Genomic DNA, 21,808 nt, shown 5'->3' with positions numbered 1-21,808 from the left:
ACCCACCTTTGATGTCCTCCTGTCTTTACACTTCCTGAAGTAGACGGCATGCAGGCCCAGCTCGGAGGCAGCGATCCACTGCAGGGCCAAGCGCAGCTCTGAGTCCACACACTCTGGATCCAAGTCGCAGTTGACCACTAGAAGCTCCCTGTGGCTGCTACTGTCCACTACTGGCCGCAGTGAGATGCCCTCTGCAACACACACAGGAAATACATCACGCCCATTTTCTGTACATCAAGCTAACTTGTACATCAAGCTGACCTGTAGTTTCAATGCTAAAGCTACGTTGAGGTCTGATGGCACATTGGATGGATCTGGCACCAAATAGGTTCAAGATAGGTTGGGTAAGGAGGGCTTGATACCATCAGTGTTGGGGAGTAGTGAAATACATTTAGTTAAACTATTTAATTACATTTTTCAGTAGCTTGGTGGTAGTTCAACGAAATTAAATCTTGGTAGTGTTTTTTTTGCCATATGTAACTACTGGAACTGCACACCTGCAAACATACAATATGGGTGAAGTAGACAGAATCTTTTTCGGCATCAGACCTGCCTAATTCTCACTTGAAACACTTGTTGTGTGGTTAATTCTCACTTGAAACTTGTTGTGTGGCCAATTCTCACTTTGTCTTTAATAGGCTAAATGACACATTCTGTTACCATCTAACTCCAGAGGGATCTGTTCTTGCAATTTGTAGTCAATGACATTTCAGATATAGAATTTTTCACAATGTAGTTTGGATGTAGTGAACTACTTTTTCAAGTAACTTTCGTTAAGTAAGCTACAGTTGAAGTCGGAAGTTTACATACACTTAGGTTGGAGTCATTAAAACTTGTTTTTCAACCACTCCACAAATGTCTTGTTAACAAACTATAGTTTTGGCAAGTCGGTTAGGACATCTACTTTGTGCATGACACAAGTAATTTTTCCAACAATTGTTTACAGACAGATTATTTCACTTATAATTCACTGTTATACTAAGTTGACTGTGCCTTTAAACAGCTTGGAAAATTCCAGAAAATTATGTCATGGCTTTAGAAGCTTCTGTTAGGCTAATTTACATCTTTTGAGTCAATTGGAGGTGTAGCTGTGGATTTATTTCAAGGCCTACCTTCAAACTCAGTGCCTCTTTGCTTGACATGAGAAAATCAAAAGAAATCAGCCAAGACCTCAGAAAAAAATGGTATGCCTCCACAAGTCTGGTTCATCCTTGGGAGCAATTTCCAAATGCCTGAAGGTACCACGTTCATCTGTACAAACAATAGTACGTAAGTATAAACACCATGGGACCACGCAGCCGTCATACCCCTCAGGAAGGAGATGCATTCTGTCTCCTAGAGATGAATGTACTTTGGTGTGAAAAGTGCAAATCAATCCCAGAACAACAGCAAGGATCTTGTGAAGATGCTGGAGGAAACAGGTACAAAAATATATATATCAACAGTAAAAAGAGCCCTATATCGACAGCAAGAAAGAAGCCACTGCTCCAAAACCGGCATAAAAATCCCAGACTACGGTTTGTAACTGCACATGGGGACAAAGATCGTACTTTTTGGAGAAATGTCCTTTGGTCTGTTGAATCAAAAATATAACTATTTGGCCATAATGACCATCGTTGTGTTTGGAGGAAAAAGGGGGAGGCTTGCAAGCCGATGAACACCATTCCAACCGTAAAGCACGGGGGTGGCAGCATCATGTTGTGGGGCTGTTTTGCTGCAGGAGGGACTGGTGCACTTCACAAAATAGATGGCATCATGAGGGAGGAAAATTATGTGGATATATTGAAGCAACATCTCAAGACATCAGTCAGGAAGTTAAAGCTTGGTTGCAAATGGGTCTTCCAAATGGACAATGACCCCAAGCAGACTTCCAAAGTTGTGTCGAAATGGCTTAAGGACAACAAAGTCAAGGTATTGGAGTGTCCATCACAAAGCCCTGACCTCAATCCCATAGAAAATGTGTGGGCAGAACTGAACAAGCGTGTGTGAGCAAGGAGGCCTACAAACCTGATTCAGTTACACCAGCTCTGTCAGGAGGAATGGACCAAAATTCACCCAACTTATTGTGGGAAGCTTGTGGAAGGCTACCCGAAACGTTTGACCCAAATTAAACAATTTAAAGGCAATGCTACCAAATACTAATTGAGTGTATGTAAACTTCTGACCCACTGGGAATGTGATGAAAGAAATAAAAGCTGAAATAAATCGTTCTCTCTACTATTATTCTGACATTTCATATTCTTAAAATAAAGTGGTGATCCTAACTGATCTAAAACAGGGAATATTTACTCAGATTAAATGTCAGGAATTGTTAAAAACTGAGGTTTTGGCTAAGGTGTATGTAAACTTCCGACTTCAACTGTATATTTTGCTTAAGGGTAGCTTAACTTCTTCCAGTGTGAAGTACTTCGTAGCTTGGTAAACTGTATTTTCAGAGTAGCTTCCACAACACTATACTGTTAAGTGGCAGGACTGCAGAGATAAAGCAGTGATATATTTACCATTTCGACATTTGAGTTACACATTACTTTGCTTTTGAAGCTCCAGTATCTGGGGAATTAGTCACACCATGTAGCTATAGATAGATAATGTGAGTGACTTCTACAATACTCAGTGTGTAGAGATCTTACAGTGAAGAGGTTGAATAGAGGTTATCGCAAAGACGAATGAGAACAAAGATGAGATAGTAGGGGAGACAGCGAGAGTTGAGTTTCCTTTGTGACATATAATGTAGACAGTAATGACATGGAACTGAGACAGTGTGATGTAGTGTGTGTGTGTGTATGACTCAGACAGGGTGACGCTACTCACCGTCTACGTTCTCCTTGCTCTCCCTTAGGTGACCCTTGTCTGCCTCCTCACTGAGAACAGAGAGCATGAACATTAAGACAATACAGTAGGTCGCGTTCAGATTCTCACTTTCTTCCCTTAGGCCAGATTAACTAAGCATCTGTTTTTTTTCAGTAAGGGATAACTGATAATAGACCAGAAACAAAGAAACATTTATCATTTTGCACCTTTCTATTGATCTTAATCTTTCTCCTTACCTTTTTGTTCTGTCCTGAATGTTTCATTTCCTTTATAAAAAAATAGGTGCAAACGCTTAGTTCATCTAGTTGTAAGTGTGAACTTATTCCCTGTCATGGATTTAAAAACATTGAATTAGTGTGTGCATGGGGTAGGTAGCCGGATGTAGCATCCACCACATTTCCTACATCAGTTGATCTCTTCATGAGTTGGAGTGAACAAGTACACACTTCATAAACAGGGTAGAGACTAGAGAGAAAATCAGACTGGAGCCTATGAGACTGCATTCTCCTGTTCAAAGGGCCTTGTTTAAAGCCTCAGCACTGTGTTGCAGGAGTGTTGTTTGCATGTCGTTAGGAGTTATCAGTTACCTGTTCACTGTGCTCTGACTGGGGATGTCAGACAAGCCCTCCAAGTCTGCCAGACCCAGGCTAGACGTGCTGCTGTTCCCGTTCCTGCAAATCCAAACAGAACTAAAACTCATATCCTGTCTTTTGAAAGGCGACACGATCAGTGACTTGTGAATGGAACGATAAGGAGCTGCGGTGAAGCGAGCAATGTTGTTCATTAGCTGGTGATTAACATAGAAACCGCAGCTGCAGCTGATCAGGATGGCTGTGCTGGAAGAGAGAGCCTGACTGGCAATGGGCCCTTCCTTGTGGAGATGAGGGATGTGGAAAGATTGAGCAGTTGGGCGGAGTGGGTGACCATGTCCAGTGACAGCAGTGTCACCGTGGAGTTAATCGGGGATGATGTGGTCAGGAAGGCAATAGCCACCAGGTGTTCGTTTATGCCACAGCTGTCTATGCTGGCAGGTAAAAGCAGCAAGCAGCACACATTTCATCACCACTACTGCCAAGCTGAAGCCAACCAGCCTCACAGCCCTCCACATAGTCCTCTGGAGCCTAGAAACGTATCCGCCCCACTCTTTGTTATCTATACCCTGGTCTCATTTCTCCTGGCATAGAGGAATGGCAGTAATAGACTTACTACCTCAGGTTTTTGGCTTGGCTCGGTGTCAGTATGAGGCTAGCTAGTGGAACTGAGAAATGGCACTACAGTCGCTGAAGCAGGGAATGATAAAGCTAATGTTCTGTTCTTTAATGTGTGAGAAGCAGTGTGACGTCATGCCTATGCTACTGCAGGCCCCCAGAGCTCTACACCACGCTGGCTCTGGAGTGGGGCTCAGTGCACTAGGTGAGCTCTCTACCAGTGAGAGGAAAGCCCCCGGGCATACAGCTATTCCACTGAAGCGGCAAGAGCCGAAGACTGGCACGGGACAGCAAAGAGTGAGTGTGAGCAGCAATGGGCTGATGAGAGGGCGACGGACGGCGAGGGCAGTAGTAGCGGTAGGAGCGCTCGGAGCAGTGCATGATGGGACGGAGCAGCAGTTGGTTGCTAAGGTTACTGACCCCTCGCTCAGCTGGATAAAACTACTGGTCTCCTCGTGGGGGTCGTCATCAGGGGCGATCTGGGACCAGCTTCCTGAACTGTCCTCACTGCTAGCACTCAGAGAGCGCTTGTTTTGCTCACCTACAGTGGGTACTGCAGTGGCCGCAGAGGGTACTGCGGTCCTGTCTCTCTCACAGCTGGGGAAAGCAAACAGCAGGGTCACCTACTGTATACACTCTTAGAAAAATGATTCATAAAGCGGTTCATAAAGTGAACCTTTAATGGTTCTAGTTAGCCATTTTGTTCTAAGAGTGTACATACGATGTGATAGGCTGGGAGACTGGGAGGAGCTCAACCCCTCTGATGTGATCTTTCCCCTCATTTATTGATTTGGTTCTATTCTTGTTCAGGGGATACAGATTGTACATTTATTGATTTGGTTCTATTCTTGTTCAGGGGATACAGATTGTACATTTGTTGATTTGGTTATTTTCTTGTTCAGGGGATACAGATTGTACATTTGTTGATTTGGTTATTTTCTTGTTCAGGGGATACAGATTGTACATTTGTTGATTTGGTTATTTTCTTGTTCAGGGGATACAGATTGTACATTTGTTGATTTGGTTATTTTCTTGTTCAGGGGATACAGATTGTACATTTGTTGATTTGGTTATTTTCTTGTTCAGGGGATACAGATTGTACATTTATTGATTCTAGAATGTAGTTTTCTTTTAAGTGTGCTATGTACTGTGGCTATATACATTTTACATTTGTTTTGGGACCATGAAATCCTGTTCACCACATATTACATACAACCCCCCACCACCACCAAGTTGGCATTTCTAAAATATGTGCCACTTTTATAGAAGGTGGATAACCCATGTCCTGGGGTGTGTAAAGGATGTTTTGTATTTGTGCCTATCCAAATTAATCATGAATAAAAAATTAAATGAAAAGCTGCAGTGTTGGCTGTTTTTTTATGCAACAGAGAAACTGATTAATTTAAATCCTGATTAGATGATTGAAAGCTGCCAGATTCCCAGAGTGGGTTAAGGTGTTGTTTGTCAATGTCAATGAGCCTCACGTATTCACCAGGGAAAGACCCAGATGGAGATGAATTGTTCCATAATTGGAGTTTATTAACTGTTAAGTGAAAAACCAGCAAACCCTGCAATCAGTAAGCAGCTTAAATATAAATCTCTTCCAACTATTTTCCTTTTCATTTCATTTATTGAATGTGTCAATCCAATCTACAGGTAACTGCCAAAATAATGGACACACTTGAGTAAATTAGGGATACAAAGTATATTGAAAGCAGGTGCTTCCACATAGGTTGGGTTCATGAGTTAGTTAAGCAATTAGGCAACACTTTTGGGAGATTCTGGAGCAAAACACCAAATTATGGAATTTCTCGTGGAAGAATAGCGTTGCATCCCCCCGATAGATTTCCAGACACTTGTAGAATATATGCCAAGGTGCACTGAAGCTGTTCTGGCTTGTGATGGCCCAACACCCTATTGGTGTTTCCTTTATTTTGGCAGTTACCCGTATATGATACTATGTTTGTTTTGTCAATTACCTCCAAAGTATTTAAACCCCATTGTTTATTTTCCTTTCTAAACACTTCACTTTATATTTGATCTGCTCTATCTATTTGTGAGACCTTGTGTTGTCATCTACAGCATGTCAACGTGGTCTGCAAATGTTTGTCGCTTAGTTGATGAGCTCACGATGAGCAACTAATTCCTGGAACACCAATAAAGTGACCTGAAGTACTTTGGAAGTTTTCTGTAACCTCCTCCTTGTGGTGCCCACCTCCTCCAGTACAAGGCCTCCCTGCAGTGTGTATATTCACACTTCACTGCCCCCTAAAGGCCACTCTCACGTTACCAAGAAGGTCTGTGTGAATCTTCTCACCTTACTGAGTCCCTGTTACACAATTTTCCTCTGAGTGAAATGTCAGACCCAAATTACAGTACAATATGATGCCACTGTTGTATGTAGCCTGTGTCTCTTATATACATAATATACTGTATGTGTGATATACACTTCCATCCATATGTATTTGGGCAGGGAAGTCATTTTAAAAAATGTGTCTCTATACTTTTTAAAATTTGAGATCAAGTAAAATGTCACATTTTACAGTGCCCTCTGTACTTATTGGGACAGTGAAGCATTTTTCCTTCTTTTGGCTCTATACTCCATACGTTTGGATTACAGACGCACAAATATCATACCCCCAAGACATTACCTCTTACCTCTCACCATTACATTTTTAGCATTTTCGGGGGGGGGTATGATATTTGTGCGTCTATAACTTTCTCACTTATCATTGTTCACAATTGATTAAGGATTATCTGTAATCATGGTAGCATCCACATTCATGTAGAAGTGTTTAGAAACATATTCTATTCTTCTTTACAATAAAGGTGACTCCAAAATGACACAATAGATTATTTGCCATGAGTTTCTATTGGGAACAAAATAATCTGAAACACAACCCCCCCAAAAAAACAGCAAATGAGTCACAAGCTTGATGTACTCATTGCATGCTATGAATATGGGACCAAATACGTAACTTTTTACGACTTTAATACACATACGTGGATTTGTCCTAATCCAACACTTTTGCTCCTCTATGTAGAGAAAGTGCTGTAATTTTTAAACTGTTCACCCGATATGGATGAAAATATCCTCAAATCAGAGCTGACAGGCTGCACTTTAACCTCGTAGTCATTGTTTTATTTCAAATAAATAGATAGTCTAGCCCAGGGGTGTCAAACTCAATCAGCACACGGGCCATAATGAAAAAACGATTTTGCGGGCCAGACCTATGTACATCTTATAAGTGGGAATGATTATTTTTTACGTGCAACTGCGACCCAAACTGGCCATTGTTTTATTTGAAAAAAATGATCATGTCCACTGATGTACATAGGATGATGTAAATAGAATTTGAACATTAAAACAAAAGAAGAGATAAGTCATATTTACCCAGCCTTTGCTTCCCTGCTTGCAGATGTACATAATATGATTCAACCTTAATCAATAGTATGGAATACCTCCAAATAACAAAAATGTAGCTATAAGTTGTAGTAACGTTTAAACTTAAAACATGTTTTTTTATATGGATCATCGGTGTGGTTGAATGCAGCATTGCTGTGTGGTGCACTCACAATGTATTGTAGCAGTGTAGCCACTCTACTCTACTGCTCTAACGTTGTTGTAATAGGATACATGTTTCTCCTTTGCATGGTGGTTTGTTGCAGGTTTAGTTCTTTGGCGGTTCATTGTCAAGCTTTTAAAACCGAAGCCAGACAGCAACATATTAGTAGCCTAGCTAGGACTGTTGCACGTGGTCTGTACACTTTCCCTCCGCTGCACGCTGTGAACGGGACACACGGAAGCAATTGAAGTTGAATTCACCAATGCGAGCACATCAGGTAGTAATTTCATGAAGTAGAGGGCCCGCGGGCCTTGTGTTTGACACGTGTGCGTTAGCCTGTTAGCCACATTATTACTGGCTTGTGATCATTGCCCTTACTAGTTTGATTATATTGACATTGAAACTTAAACAGTGCATCCCAAATTGGTGGAGAAAGCAAACAATGTACCAGGCCAGCTGTGATTTACAACCTGATTTTTTTTGTACTACCAAGAAATGTATTGATGTATTGATGAATTATATTAATCTGTTTCATTTCTGAAAATGAGTTAAAACTCTGTCAGTTCCACTTTAAAATAGTCAAAGTTTAGTATCTGGTTCCATATCCGTTACAAGCAATGACTAAATCAAGCTTGTAACTTGACTCGTTGGACGCATTTACAGTTTGATTTGGCTAAGGAACCTCTAACAATCCAAGTACTGTATCTAAGAAGGTGAATAAGCAGGACCATCCGGTTATTCTCTTCAAATCATCATTGCCTACAATGCTTTCATCACCACTCTGGGATCACCGACACAGCTGATTAGCCGTCCTCAGGAGACCACTCTTCAAGAACTAGTGCAAGTAACTAAGGCAACTCAGAAGGACACCGTGACCTCTTGTGGACAATCAGAAACATACACCTGAGAATGAAGGAGAAGGCCCTCCAAAGGAGAAGGCCCAATCAACCCTCCTCAAAAGCGGAACTCTTTCTGCAAAAGCCTGTGCCCAACAGAGATACCCGACGAAGACCTTCAACGCGTAAATATACTACATTACTTCTTACCCAAAAGAGCGGCAGTTCGGGACAAGGTATTATGGTTATTGTGAGTGTAGTTCCCAAATGTATCCAAGTGTTGCTTCTCTTTCTCTCTCGCTTTCTCTCTCTCTTTAACTCTCCATCTTGTGTAACAAGTGTCATATTGTGTTAGTCCGCTAGGGACTTGTTTTCATTGTATTAAGTTTATAATCAATAACCTATACCGTGTGTTTGTGTGTGTGTGTGCGCGCGCGCGCGTGTGTGTGCGCGCGCGCGCGTGTGTGTGTGTGTGTGTGTGTGTGTGTGTGTGTGTGTGTGTGTGTGTGTGTGTGTGTGTGTGTGTGTGTGTGTGTGTGTGTGTGTGTGTGTGTGTGTATCCTATGTTATCATATAGTTTGTGCGGTACGGAATGATTAGTAAGACTTGGGTTTGTGAAGATTCACAAAGTCTGTGACATTCAGAATAAGACTGATATGAGGAAATGATTAATTAGTGACTGTTATGATATCTTTATATTCTTGAGTTAATTTAGGAGACGTTAACTCGTTAAACAACTTTTGGTGCCCCAAATTGGTGTCTCGAAATTCCTAATTAGTTCATTGTTACATAATTAATTTAATCTAATAACAATTAAACATAGTAGGGAATTATTCAATGAATAACAGTCATCACATTAATGCTAGTCACGTTATGAAACGGATAATTCCAGGGTAACAGAATGATGCTGAGATTTTTAACTTTAAATGTATGCCAAACAAAAAACAATAGTTGAAAAGTTAAACAAACCATAAAACTCTATGCACAACGCCAACTTTTAACAATTTCCACAGACATTTTTACAAAAAACATTTACTTGAATAACAGTGCAGATGCAAAGGTTGGTAACAGAATGATGGCACAAACCATTTATTTTAGTTTGACAAACATTTTAATCTGAGCATCATTCTGTTTGCGTGGAATTGCCCTAATCCAAAACAAACTGCAAATGTATCCAACACGTCACAAGCTTGATGTAGTCATTGCCTGCATGGAATATGGGACCAAACATTTCTGCTTCACTGTCCAAATACATATGGGGGAGTATATATATATATGTGTGTGTGTGTGTGTGTGTGTGTGTGTGTGTGTGTGTGTGTGTGTGTGTGTGTGTTTGTATGAATGTCTATGAGAATCTGCGTTTTATCCTGACTAGAGGCAATGTCTATGCCACCTTGAAGATTAAGGTTAGCTCGAGATAAAAGCTGTAGCCTCCAACACAGCAACATGACTCATAACCTGGCTATGGGTCTGTATAATCCAAGGGAATTCACAATTCAAGGTGTTTCGGAAAATGAAAAAATAATACCATGCAAGTGAACGTTGTTCCATCATGAGCTTTCTCTCACTTTGTCTGTCTTCTCTCATCTTTCTTTAACTCTTTGTCCCCTCTTTCTCTCTCTCTCTCTCTCTCTCTCTCTCTGTCTGTCTGTCTGTCTTCTCTCATCTTTCTTCAACTCTTTGTTCCCTCTCTCTCTCTGTCTGTCTGTCTGTCTGTCTGTCTGTCTGTCTGTCTGTCTGTCTGTCTGTCTGCTCTCATATTTCTTTAACTCTTTGCTCTCTCTCTCTCTCTCATCAAAAGCAGTTTGAGAGTCTGCAGCCTTTGATAGCCTTGTGATGCTCTCATCCCCAGTGATGATGCCCCTTTGCTGTGAAGAGCTGTGAGAGCCTGTTTGTGTGTTTGAGGGTGGGATTTACTCACAGGAGAAATGTGAACTGAGAGAGGACTTACCTGCTGCGCCTCACCGAGGCCCTCTCAGCGCGCCACTGGGCTGTCCCCTCAGGGGGCGTTGGGTCCCAAGGGTGGCGTCCGGCTCTTTCCACCGGGTCCCCAGACTCAGGATCATCCCTTTGATCTGTCTCGATGTGGATCACCGGTACAGGGACCTCCCTGGGTCCCCTTATGGGGGGCCCGGCTGCTGTACATGTGCTGTCTCCGCCCCCTCCTGGTTGCTCCTGACTGGCTCTGCTCCGAGTGCAGCCAGGGCGGGAATGTTTGAAGCCTCTCCTCCTCTCCCCCACGGGCATGTGTTGTTGTCGCCCCACCATGCCACCTCCTCCGGCCCAATCACCTTCCTGCAGGACAGACTTCCCGGTTTCCACGATGTCTGCGGCCAGGCGGTTGGCATATTGCAGCACTTGGGTCTGGGACTCTGCATCCACAAGGTCAATGCTGTCCTCCGGGTCCGCAATGATCTTGTTCTTCCGCATCAGGGACTCAATGGAGCTGGACCAGGTCTCGTGGATCAGCATGTCAGTGATCTGGTCCGTCTGTCCCCTCTGGTACAGACAGGAGTCAGACTTGCACAGGCCCGTGGCAGACACCTGAACTGAGTTGGTGGGGTAGATATTAAGCGTGTCCCCATGCACATTGCGGACAAAGCCGTCAAAGGAGTTGGCCTTGATGGGCGAGTTGACGGTCAGCCTGGAGTCTGAGAAACGTCTGTCCGGCACGGAGGACTGACGGATACAGAAGAGGGTTCTGGGCGATGGAGGCAATAGGCTGTTGCTCCACTCTTTAGTTCTGCCCATACTGTAGTCTTTGCTCTCCTTGTCTATGTCTTTGAGCATGAACCTGTAGAACTCCTCAGTGATGCTCTCCGTACTGGACTGCTTCGACAGACAGGAGGTGGTCCTCACATTGAGGTGGCCGTTCTTCTTGGTGGCCGCCTGATGCACGGCTGCTGCCAGGATGCTGCTGGCGTTCTGCCCGGCGTAGTAGTCCAGGAGCAGGTCAAAACCCCGGCCCTCCATCTCCATCTGGTTCACCATGAAGCGGGAGAACTCATCAGTGATGCTCTCGCAGCTGGACTGCTTGGAGATGGAGCCTCCCCTGCTCAGGTTCTGGCCCAGCCGGCTGCCGGGGCCTAGGGTGTTGGGGGTACCCGGAGGGCCTGCGTCCTCCTCTGGGATGCTTTCATAGCTGGCGGCCTTGCCCCGGCTCCACCGCTCACACTGCAGCCGGCTGCGGGTCTGCTGGCCGGGCTTGGAGGTGTCAACCACATTGAGCTCAGGGCAGTTCATTATGCGGGCGGTGACCTCGGAGGCAAAGAGCGCGAAGGGATCAAGAGTCTGGGGCATGTCATCCAAGTTGACCGTTTCATCCACCACACGGTTGACCAGGCACTCCATCAACTCGGGCTGTTCCTCAGTCTTCCTCTTGATCTCACTGAGGCGTGGAGGCCGGTGCTTTTTGGATGCCACACCGCCATTCTGGCCCTCCTTTCTGCGGAGGGCCGTGCAACAGGAGGGCAACAGGTAGCTCCCCTCAGGGTAGTAGCCCGCTGCACCCTTCAGTGCACAGAACCACGGCTGCTTCCCGCTGGAGTTCTCCAGGCAGATGGCGGCCAGCTCAGTGGCCATGGAGACCACGGTGGTGGCCAGATCATCAGCGAAGTAGTTGACGGGGGTAGTTCTGGAATCTGAGTCCATCTTTAGGCAGACCAAGGCCCCTGTGGAGGAGGAGCTAAAAGAGGACTGAGGGGTCAGAGAAGACTGTCTGCTGTCTGTACTGGCTATCCATCTTTTCTCTGTTCCCAGTGATGAAGAGACCTGGTGGGCTAAGCTCTCTGGAAAAGTTTCTCTGATGTTTCCTCTGGCCTGCTGGCCCTGGAGGTCATAGCAGTCCTTAATAGAGGACGAGACTTTAGTCGGAGCTTGTCTGCGCTGCTGCTGCTCTCTGATATGTGGCGAGCTGTGAGACTCATAAGGTTCACTCTCCCTCTCCTCCAGTCCATATTTCACCTCCCTCATCCCGGAGTAGACGGGTGTCTTATCTGCCCATTGGGTTTCACAATTATCGGGCTGGCTGGAGCCAACGAAGCACTGTAATTGGCTTAATGGTTCCTTGGTGGTGGCGGCCGCCTCGTAGTCCCTGAAGCCGACATCACCCTCTTGTCTGTCAAACGACCCTATATCACATTTGGAAATGTCACCGATCCGCTTTGAAGTGAGACAAAGGATGTCGAAGAGCACATTGCTCACGCTCTCCTGCAGAAAGCCCTGGATATCAGTGACATCTTTTCCCGGGCCTTCCAGTTCTTTTTTCTTTCTCGCTTTCTCAAATGCGTGTTGGAAGAGGCCGTCGGCCACTTCGCTGATGAAATTGTCCACCTCCGTCTCATCCATCTTGTCCAGACATGACTTATTGGGAGACGTGATGCCGTCCACAATCCTGTTGTGGGTGGACTCCAGGAGATGGGCCACACTCTTGTAGTCCTGGGGCTGAGCCAGCACCCCTGCTGCCTCCTTGTGAAGAACTTCAGCAATGCTGGTGCGGAAGGCCTCGATGCTGGTCCCCTCTGCCACACTGCAGTGGAGGGTGATAGCTGTGGAGGTCTGCGCTGCAGATAGGAGCCCCACGGAGGCGGCCGAGTAGACCTCGGTGGTGGAGTTGTCTTCTGACTCGCAGACCACTTCCCCAGCCTCTTCAGCTAGCTCCACCACAGCCACCGCCCCCGCCACCTGGGCCATCCCGCACATGGCTGAGGAGAAGGAGTAGTCAGTGCCCTCAGGGTCCTTCTGTCCCTCTCGCTCCATGTCCCCCTCTGTTGGCTCCATTGCCAGCTGCTCTGCTACCTGTGGGCTGGAGATGGTGCCGATGACACTGGCAGCGCATGCCAAGGCCCGCTGCAGGGGTTTGGTGGGGTGGCGTCCAGTGGTAGTGGTGGTAGGGAGGAGGTCATGGGTCTCTGGTCCGTGTTCCGCCGGTACCTGCCTGGCAGTACCACCATCACCACCAACACCATGCTCCAGAGCCACGTGAGAGGCTTGAGTACCCAGCCAGTCTGGCAGGCCCTCGCAGCTATCCGGGCTCTGCACTATGACGATCTTGGGGAGCTCGAAAGAGCAGGCGCGTGCCCGACAGGGCTCCTCTGCTCCTGTCCAGGCGAGGCCGGTGGGGGGGTGGCTGCCGGGGGACATGCTCACAGCGGCCTCAGGAGCGAAGGATGGTTCGTCCTGAGACAGGCTGATGAAGGCGTCCTGTAGTACCGACTCGGCCAGGTTGGTGGCATAGTGGCCAGCCGACTCCTTGGTGTGATGACTGCTAGCTCTCGCCGGTGCCCTTCCTCCTCGTTTCTTGGTGGCTGGGGGGGCGCTGATGGTCACCTCGGACTCCTCGCTGTCCTGCCACTGATGCTGGCCCAGGTGTCCCCTCTGACACGCTGGTCTGTCTCTGTGTGCTACATCTGACAAGCCCTCTGCCACATCACTGCACTCTGGCTCTGAGTGGAGAAAGAGAGAGAGAGGCATGTCCAGACCTGTTAGAATATACTTCCATCAAATTCCCAATGTGCCAGAGCAAGAGCGATGACAACCCAGCTCTGGTTAACCGAGCTAGCAATAACACCAGACTTTCACTGAGCAGCATTTACCCACTCAAACATGACTATAGCTACCAACCAAACCCTAGCTGGTCCCAGTTATGTTTGTGCTGTCTTACCAATGACCATAAGAGTTGGCTACACAGGCTATAATACAACACAAACAGATCTGGGAACAGGCTAACTTACCCCCATGCAAAGTAAAAAAGAGCAACCTCCTATCTGAGGCTTGATCTGATAATGAATATTACTGGTACATTGACTCAAAGGAGACCCTTCACACAGTGTTGGTTCTAAATTCATACTGGCAGGGAACAATACAGATACGAAATGCAATAAAGATCAATGTATCAAAATAAACAACAAAATACTGCTTTGTAATGTATTTAATTAAAATACTAAAATACATTTGCAAGTAGCCGACCTGAAGAACAACAAAATTCTCAGTATCGGTTACAAAAACATTTTTACTTGCAATGACTCTGATATCTTGTTGTTTAACTACCTTAGTTGAGCAAGTCACCCTGGATAAGCGTGTCTGCTAAATGACCAAAATATAAAGCAGGCTGTTTATTGTTTCGGGGGGGAGCTCATTAGAATAACACTCAGCATGCTTTGCAATTGTTCATTTTTACATATACATTTATATTTAGTTCATTTAGCAGATGCTTTTATCACACTATAGTGCTCTCAGACTTCTGATACCAATGCAGAGTGAAAGGGGGGCCACAAAATGTGAACCGTTATAAATTACAGTATTTTGAAAATACAAAATACATTGTAGTGTAATTCAGCCCAGTGTAATTCAAATGACAAAATACTCATAAGTAATTCAAATAAGTATTCCAAATGCATGTAACAGAAATCCTGCCCATCTCTGCTTACAGGAGATTCATATTATAGATAAGGGGAGACTTGTCACTGTGCAGAAAAGCACAGCCAAACTCAGGGCCATATACTGTATATTAATCTCAATCATGACAGGCATTGATCTATTCTACTGTATGTGCCCTCAGCAGCACGGCACACCATGCGAGGCACAAATGCTCTAAGGAGCTACACTGCCAGCCAGCCACAGAGAAGTGTTTTTACAGATGAAGACTGACAGGCACGAGAGAACAAGAGAACAACAGCTGAATGCCTGTCATTCCCTTTTGAAACGAGACGAGGGACATCTTCAGTGGTAAGAATAGTATTCAAGGAGCATGTAGACTATTTGTGATTCGGAAAGTATTCAGACCCCTTGACTTTTTCCACATTTTGTTACGATACTTTGTCATTATGGGGTATTGTGTGTAGATTGGTGAGAATTAAAATGTTAAAAAATCCATTTTTGAATAAGGCTGTAACGATAAAAAAATGTTGAAAAAGTCAAGGGGATCTGAATACTTTCCGAACGCACCTATACATTGACCTGTTTTGAGAGTAGGCTACTGAATAATGTATAACCTTACAGAAATGTCAGATTTTTCCTCCCAAAAGGAGTGCTTCACAGTAGTATATTTGTAAATAATAAATGGTGTATCCTTTTTAGCAGACACATTTGTCAAAAGTGAACTAGAACAGTAACTGAGATCGACATTTTCCTATTTGCTATCCTCATGCTCTTCAAACTTAGCCACATAGGACTACATTACTCTACTTTAATATTCACCACATGTCAGTAAAATACAATGAACTCAAATATAGTACATGGGTATTCAAAAGGATCAGAATTAATCACCATTTCGTAAGCCGTCATCCTCGCTGTCATCCCCCAGGTGTTCTGAGGCAGTGAGGAAGTCCTCCTCTATGGATGAGAAAGAGCGGTTGGTGTCGTCATCCAGCCTCTGCCCTGCCATCATCATCCCCTGGGACCCCTGCCTCTCCTGACCCCACTGTAGCCCGATTAGGAACTTGTTGATCTCATAGATGATGCTGGTGGGCCGCCGGCCCCCAGCACACTGGACCAGGCACACATCTGTACCCCTCTGGCCCTGGAGACAATACACACACACACACACAGGTACAAATACGCACACACACATTTTTACCAAGTTTACATTTTGTATTTTTATTACCTTTTTCTAGCCAATTTCGTTATATCCAATTGGTAGTTACAATCCTTTCTCATCGCTGTAACTTCCGTACGGACTCGGAAGAGGCATAGGTTGAGAGCCGTGTGTCCTCCGAAACACAACCCAGCCGCACTGCTTCTTGACACAACGCCCGCTTAACCCGGATGTGTCGGAGGAAACACCGTTCACCTGGAGACCGTGTCAGCATGCATTGCGCCTGGCCCGCCACAGGAGTCGCTAGTGCGCGATGGGACAGGAACATCCCTGCCGGCCAAACCCTCCCCTAACCCAGATGACGCTGGGCCAATTGTGCGCCGCCCCCATGGGTCTCCCGGTAAAGAGTTCAATAATTGATGCATTCTACCTTGTCTGCTCGTGTAATTCTCAGAGCAGATCAGACAGTGGATGGATTTGGGATGGAGGGTTCTCAACAAACCATTAATATAAAATGACATGAAGTGTGTGTGTGTGTGTGTGTGTGTGTGTGTGTGTGTGTGTGTGTGTGTGTGTGTGTGTGTGTGTGTGTGTGTGTGTGTGTGTGTGTGTGTGTGTGCGCGTGCGCTCACCTGTGTGTGGGTGGGGTACTGGTGAGGGTGAGAGGGGTCCGGAGTCTCCAAACCGCCAAGCAGCAGGATCTCGTTCACCTTGGGCTGTCGCACACTCAGAGAGTCGACCAGCTTGGGAAGGTCTGGAGAGATTGAGGCCAGTTTCTAGAGGAGAGAGGGACGTCGCCCACAGTCACAATGACAGGCACACAGGCAGTCATCATCAGAACAAACCTGCTAATTACCTAAACAAATCAACCCCTCTCACCCAGGCTAATTATCCTGAATCCATGGCAACAGAGCCAGTGTTTATGATAGTTAAGAAAGACTCTGGGGGAACGGGAGGAGGGGAAAGGAGAGGCGAGGATAGAGGATGAGAGAAGGAGCAGAGTTGTTAATGGGTAGGGGGAGGAAAGGAGATGAGATGAGGAGGGAGGAGAGGGAAGAGAGGATATGAGAGGAAAGCATGGGTAGGGGGTAACAGAGAGATGACAAGAGAAGAGGGGACCCAGCACACCTTGACGCAGCTGTTGTCGTGACGATCCACCTTCTGCTGGTCCAGATTCACAAAGCAGATCTGCAATAAGAGGGAAAAAGCTTCAGAACAGTGGTAAAAACATAGTGAGACCTGAGAGGTTAACATCAAATAGTCCAGAATACTGACTGTGATGTAGCCAAACTTACTCCCCATTCCAATGACCTGACTTTACCCAGATAAAAGCATGATTACTCGTCTGACAGAGGAAGCATTCATGCCGTGTTAGCCCTCACTGGCCATTACAAGGCTCTAGCAGGATGTGATTTTGGAGGTATGGTAACGCGCAAATAAGCAGGACACAACAGGGCTAATTGGCACCCAGTCAGTCAGTACCAAGGGAGCGAGCGACAGTCCCGACATACAGACTGATATAATTTTACTGAATTGGTCCCAAATTAAACCCTATTCCCTATATAGTGCATTACTTTTGACCAGACCCCTATTAGCCCTGGTCAAAAGAAGTGCACTACAAAGGGAATAAGGTGCAAATTGGAATTCAGAATAATTTCACTGATTGCTTTGCCATTGTTCATTCTGGGGTGGGTTTTCCAAAGCCTTCATAGTTGCATTGGTATGTTATTTCACTTGCTGACCCAGGCTATAGAACAGCAAAGTGCTACGAATGTCGTTTGTTCACGCATAGAAGATTGGCCACCCCGTCAAACTCTTCGATTTTCATAAGTGTGACTCTGTCGTGCCAGTGCGGCTGGGTTGTGTAGAGAAAGTATGTAAAAGTACAGCTACAAATGCTTTGGGGAAGTTTTAATCAATAATTGAGTTAATTAGAAAAGGGGAGTGAGGCATAGCCCTTAGTGGGTCACTTACCAATAAAGACAGATAGTGTGTGTGTGTCCCCGCCAGCTGTAACACACTATATAACCAGTTCCTATCTATCCAGTTCTCTCTATCTATTCAAAGCCAGATTAACTTACAGTGGCAAAGGAAAAGTATGTGGACCCTTTGGAATTTACTGAACTTCTGCATAAATTGGTCATAAAATATGATCTGATCTTCATCTAAGTCACAACAATAGACAAACACAGTCTACTTAAGCTAATAACACACAAATTATTGTATTTGTCTTGTCTATATTGAATACATAATTTAAACATTCACAATATAGGTTGGGAAAAGTATGTGAACCCCTAGGCTAATGACTTCTCCAAAAGCTAATTGGAGTCAGGAGTCAGCTAACCTGGAGTACAATCATTGAGACGAGATGCTGGTTAGAGCTGCCCTGCCCTATAAAAACACTCACAAAATTTGAGTTTGCTATTCACAAGAAGCATTGCCTGATGTGAACCATGCCTCGAACAAAACAGATCTTGGAAGACCCAAGATTAAGAATTGTTGACTTGCATAAATTCTGGAAAGGGTTATAAAAGTATCTCTAAAAGCCTTTATGTTCATCAGTCCACGGTAAGACAAATTGTCTATAAATGGAGAAAGTTCAGCACTGTTGCTACTCTCCCTAGGAGGGGGCCGTCCTGCAAGAGAACAGCGCAGAACGCTCAATGAGGTTAAGAAGAATCTTAGAGTGTCAGCTAAAGACATAAAGAAATCTCTGGAACATGCTAACATCTCTGTTGACGAGCCTACGATACGTACAACACTAAACAAGAATTGTGTTCATGGGAGGACAATACGGAAGAAGCCACTGCTGTCCAAAAAAAACATTGCTGCACAACTTCGCAAAAGAGCATCTGGATGTTCCACAGCGCTACTGGCAAAATATTCTGTAGAGAGTTGAAACTAAAGTTGAGATGTTTGGAAGGAACACACAACACTATGTGTTTGTGTTATTAGTTTAAGCAGACTGTGTTTGTCTATTGTTGTGACAGATGAACATCAGAACAAATTTTATGACCAATTTATGCAGAAATCCAGGTAATTCCAAAGGGTTCACATACTTTTTCTTGCCACTGTACATACCAGGTCCATCTCTCCAAACCCAATATTCTGCCCCCGCGCTTCAGCCAGAGAACATATTATATATATTTTCTAGAGAGGAGAAATAAACAATTTCCTGTATTAATCAACATACCAATCATTGTAAATCCCAGCGGTTGATATAACCTCCTTGATCATCGTACATACCCTCTCTGATGTACGTCATGCTGAAAGCCCTTAAAGCTCAAAGAGCTTAGCTACCCACAATTCATATGGTTTCTGTAAGAGCTATTCTTTATGATTAACTTCCCTATGTGACTCAATTAAGTAAAAGAACAAACGCTTGTGGGGTCCATCTTGTAGGCCTCTTATCTCTCCTCACACATGTCAATTAGGCTAATATGACTGTCTGGTTTGCCTGTGGGCTATATTCAGCATCTTATTCCCCTGCTCCCCACCATGTTTTCCCCCCTTCCTCTTTTCTTTTCCGTGGCACTCGTGTCCATGTTCCATGGTAATGGGTCTTCTCGGGGGGAAGAGGGCATGTACGCTTCGGACTAACATCAAAAGAGAAGCAGAAGGAGAAATACAAAACAGAGGTAAATGATGCAGCGACTGGAACTGGATCGAATGGCCCAATCAGCTTAGAGATAAAACTGTTCTGTCTGACAATCAGGCTGAATCTGTAGTTTGTTACTCTGTGACATCATGGATGTTAGTCTCTGTAATGAGTAGATTTGATTTTTTTAAATTTCCCTCTTTTACAAATGAATCTTGCACTTTACCCATGTTTTCTACATCATTTCTGCCTATTTCATGGATCTTTTATAAAAAAGTAGCCTATAGGATGAATCAGTGAGCTAACCACCCCAAAGCTGAAAATGGGACAGAATTCAACGGAGGAAACAAAACGGCGGGAGCAGCTTGAGAATTGGAGTGGCGCTCTTTATCAGGAGAGTCAAAATGTCCACCGGACTGAAACAACACAGAACATTGCAATTTCACCATTTCACCCCTGTTTACATTATTACATACATATCACATTCAGCCTTTTCCCTACTTTTTTCCAAGAAAGCCCATTCTGGTAGTGGTGTAATCTATTTTGAAGCTGTCTTTTTATAAAGGTGGTTCTATCAAGCCCGTGCCAGCTGAGGTGCTGTGAAGGTTATCACATTATTTGGGCTTATTGTGTCTTCCACGCAGGTCAAAGCAATTGCAGAGAAAAGTAAGGAGATGACTGTTGAAGAATGAGAAAGAGCGAGGGAGAAACAGTCAAAAGAAAATAGGAGATATAGTGCCCTTCCCAAGGACAAAATCATTTAGCCATCACCATTAGGTGGGGGTGGCAATAGTCTCCAAAAATGAGCTGTTTGTGCAAGGTAGAGAACACTATTATCTTTATTACGATATTTTGTTGTATCACTAAATGACATATTTTATATTTAAAATCATTACTGCCATGGTATTTTAATGGTTTCATGAGAATGGCCTTCCATGCAGAGTTGCAAAGAAAAAGCCATATCTCAGAATGGCAAAAGAACACAGACACTGGACAGAAGAACTCTGCCTAGAAGGCCAGCATCCCGGAGTCGCCTCTTCACCGTTGACGTTGAGACTGGTGTTTTGCGGGTACTATTTAATGAAGCTGCCAGTTGAGGACTTGTGAGGCGTCTATTTCTCAAACTAGACACTCTAATGTACTTGTCCTCTTGCTCAGTTGTGCACCGGGGCCTCCCACTCCTCTTTCTATTCTGGTTAGGGCCAGTTTGCGCTGTTCTGTGAAGGGAGTAGTACACAGCATTGTACGAGATCTTCAATTTCTTGGCAATTTCTCGAATGGATTAGCCTTAATTTCTCAGAACAAGAATAGACTGATGAGTTTCAGAAGAAAGTTCTTTGTTTCTAGCCATTTTGAGCCTGTAATCAAACCTACAAGTGCTGATGCTCCAGATACTCAACTATTCTAAAGGAGGTCAGTTTTATTGCTTCTTTAATCAGAACAACAGTTTTCAGCTGTGCTAACATAATTGCAAAATGGTTTTCTAATGATCAATTAGCCTTTTAAAATTATAAACTTGGATTAGCTAACACAACGTGCCATTGGAACACAGAAGTAATGGTTGCCTATGTAGATATTCCATTAAAAATCAGCCATTTCCAGCTACGATAGTAATTTACAACATTAACAATGTCTACACTGTATTTCTGATCAATTTGATGTTATTATAATGCACAAGAAAAATGTGATTTTCTTTCAAAAACAAGGTAATTTCTGAGTGACCCCAAACTTTTGTACACTAGTGTATATACTGTATATTCCACATGATAAATATCCCCACATCAATAACAGTCGATAAATGTGCTTCTCATAATAAAAGGGTGATAATCAATGTCTGGACATACATAATCAGGCAAGACTTTAGCTTATGTGACAGAGGACATAGGACAATCGTCACAGTGCCTAATGACCATGGTGCTATGGCAGCAGTGATGTCACTGTTTTTAACGGCGTGCCATAGCTCTGAAAAGAGTGGGTCAGATGTGTTGTTGTTCCTTGGGCAGGTCAGATGTGCGTGCGTGCATGCCTGTGTGTGTGTGTCTAAATGACAGAGTGAGTGAGTGATTGTGTGGAGGTGTGACAGAAGCACAAACTCACAACCCTTCACACCGTAAAGACAGAAGTCAGATGGTGTGTGTGTGTGTGTGTGTGTGTGTGTGTGTGTGTGTGTGTGTGTGTGTGTGTGTGTGTGTGTGTGTGTGTGTGTGTGTGTAGTTAGAGCCCTGGACTGGTTACAGGACTGGTTACACAAATAC

At 44.5% G+C, this 21,808-nt stretch overlaps 1 protein-coding gene across 7 annotated transcripts in view; it reads right to left on the bottom strand.

Annotated features, from left to right (window-relative positions):
* The window catches only part of LOC109905588 (A-kinase anchor protein SPHKAP), a 149,884-nt gene that overhangs the window by 1,758 nt on the left and 126,318 nt on the right, over positions 1-21,808 (bottom strand). For 2 of the 7 annotated variants that reach the window (XR_004203134.1, XR_004203135.1), the window contains 8 exons: positions 17,084-17,143; positions 16,588-16,731; positions 15,688-15,940; positions 10,373-13,865; positions 3,399-3,482; positions 3,048-3,077; positions 2,812-2,861; positions 7-191 (listed from right to left, as the gene is read on the bottom strand). Coding sequence is in view for 4 of the 7 variants with exons in the window: in XM_031790638.1 (XP_031646498.1) it covers positions 7-191; positions 2,812-2,861; positions 3,399-3,482; positions 4,440-4,616; positions 10,373-13,865; positions 15,688-15,940; positions 16,588-16,731; positions 17,084-17,143 (4,446 nt within the window). In the remaining 3 variants the exon portion in view is untranslated. Of the gene's footprint in view, positions 1-6; positions 192-2,811; positions 2,862-3,047; positions 3,078-3,398; positions 3,483-4,439; positions 4,617-10,372; positions 13,866-15,687; positions 15,941-16,587; positions 16,732-17,083; positions 17,144-21,808 lie in introns of those variants that run through there. The other 5 variants (XM_031790638.1, XM_020503039.2, XM_031790639.1 and 2 more) reach the window with 3 other exon arrangements.

The sequence above is a fragment of the Oncorhynchus kisutch genome, linkage group LG15 (assembly GCF_002021735.2).
Source record: "Oncorhynchus kisutch isolate 150728-3 linkage group LG15, Okis_V2, whole genome shotgun sequence".
Classification (NCBI taxonomy): Eukaryota; Metazoa; Chordata; class Actinopteri; order Salmoniformes; family Salmonidae; genus Oncorhynchus; species Oncorhynchus kisutch.
The sequence above is the reverse complement of the archived record's forward strand: the minus strand, read 5'-3'. Positions and strand labels throughout refer to the sequence as shown.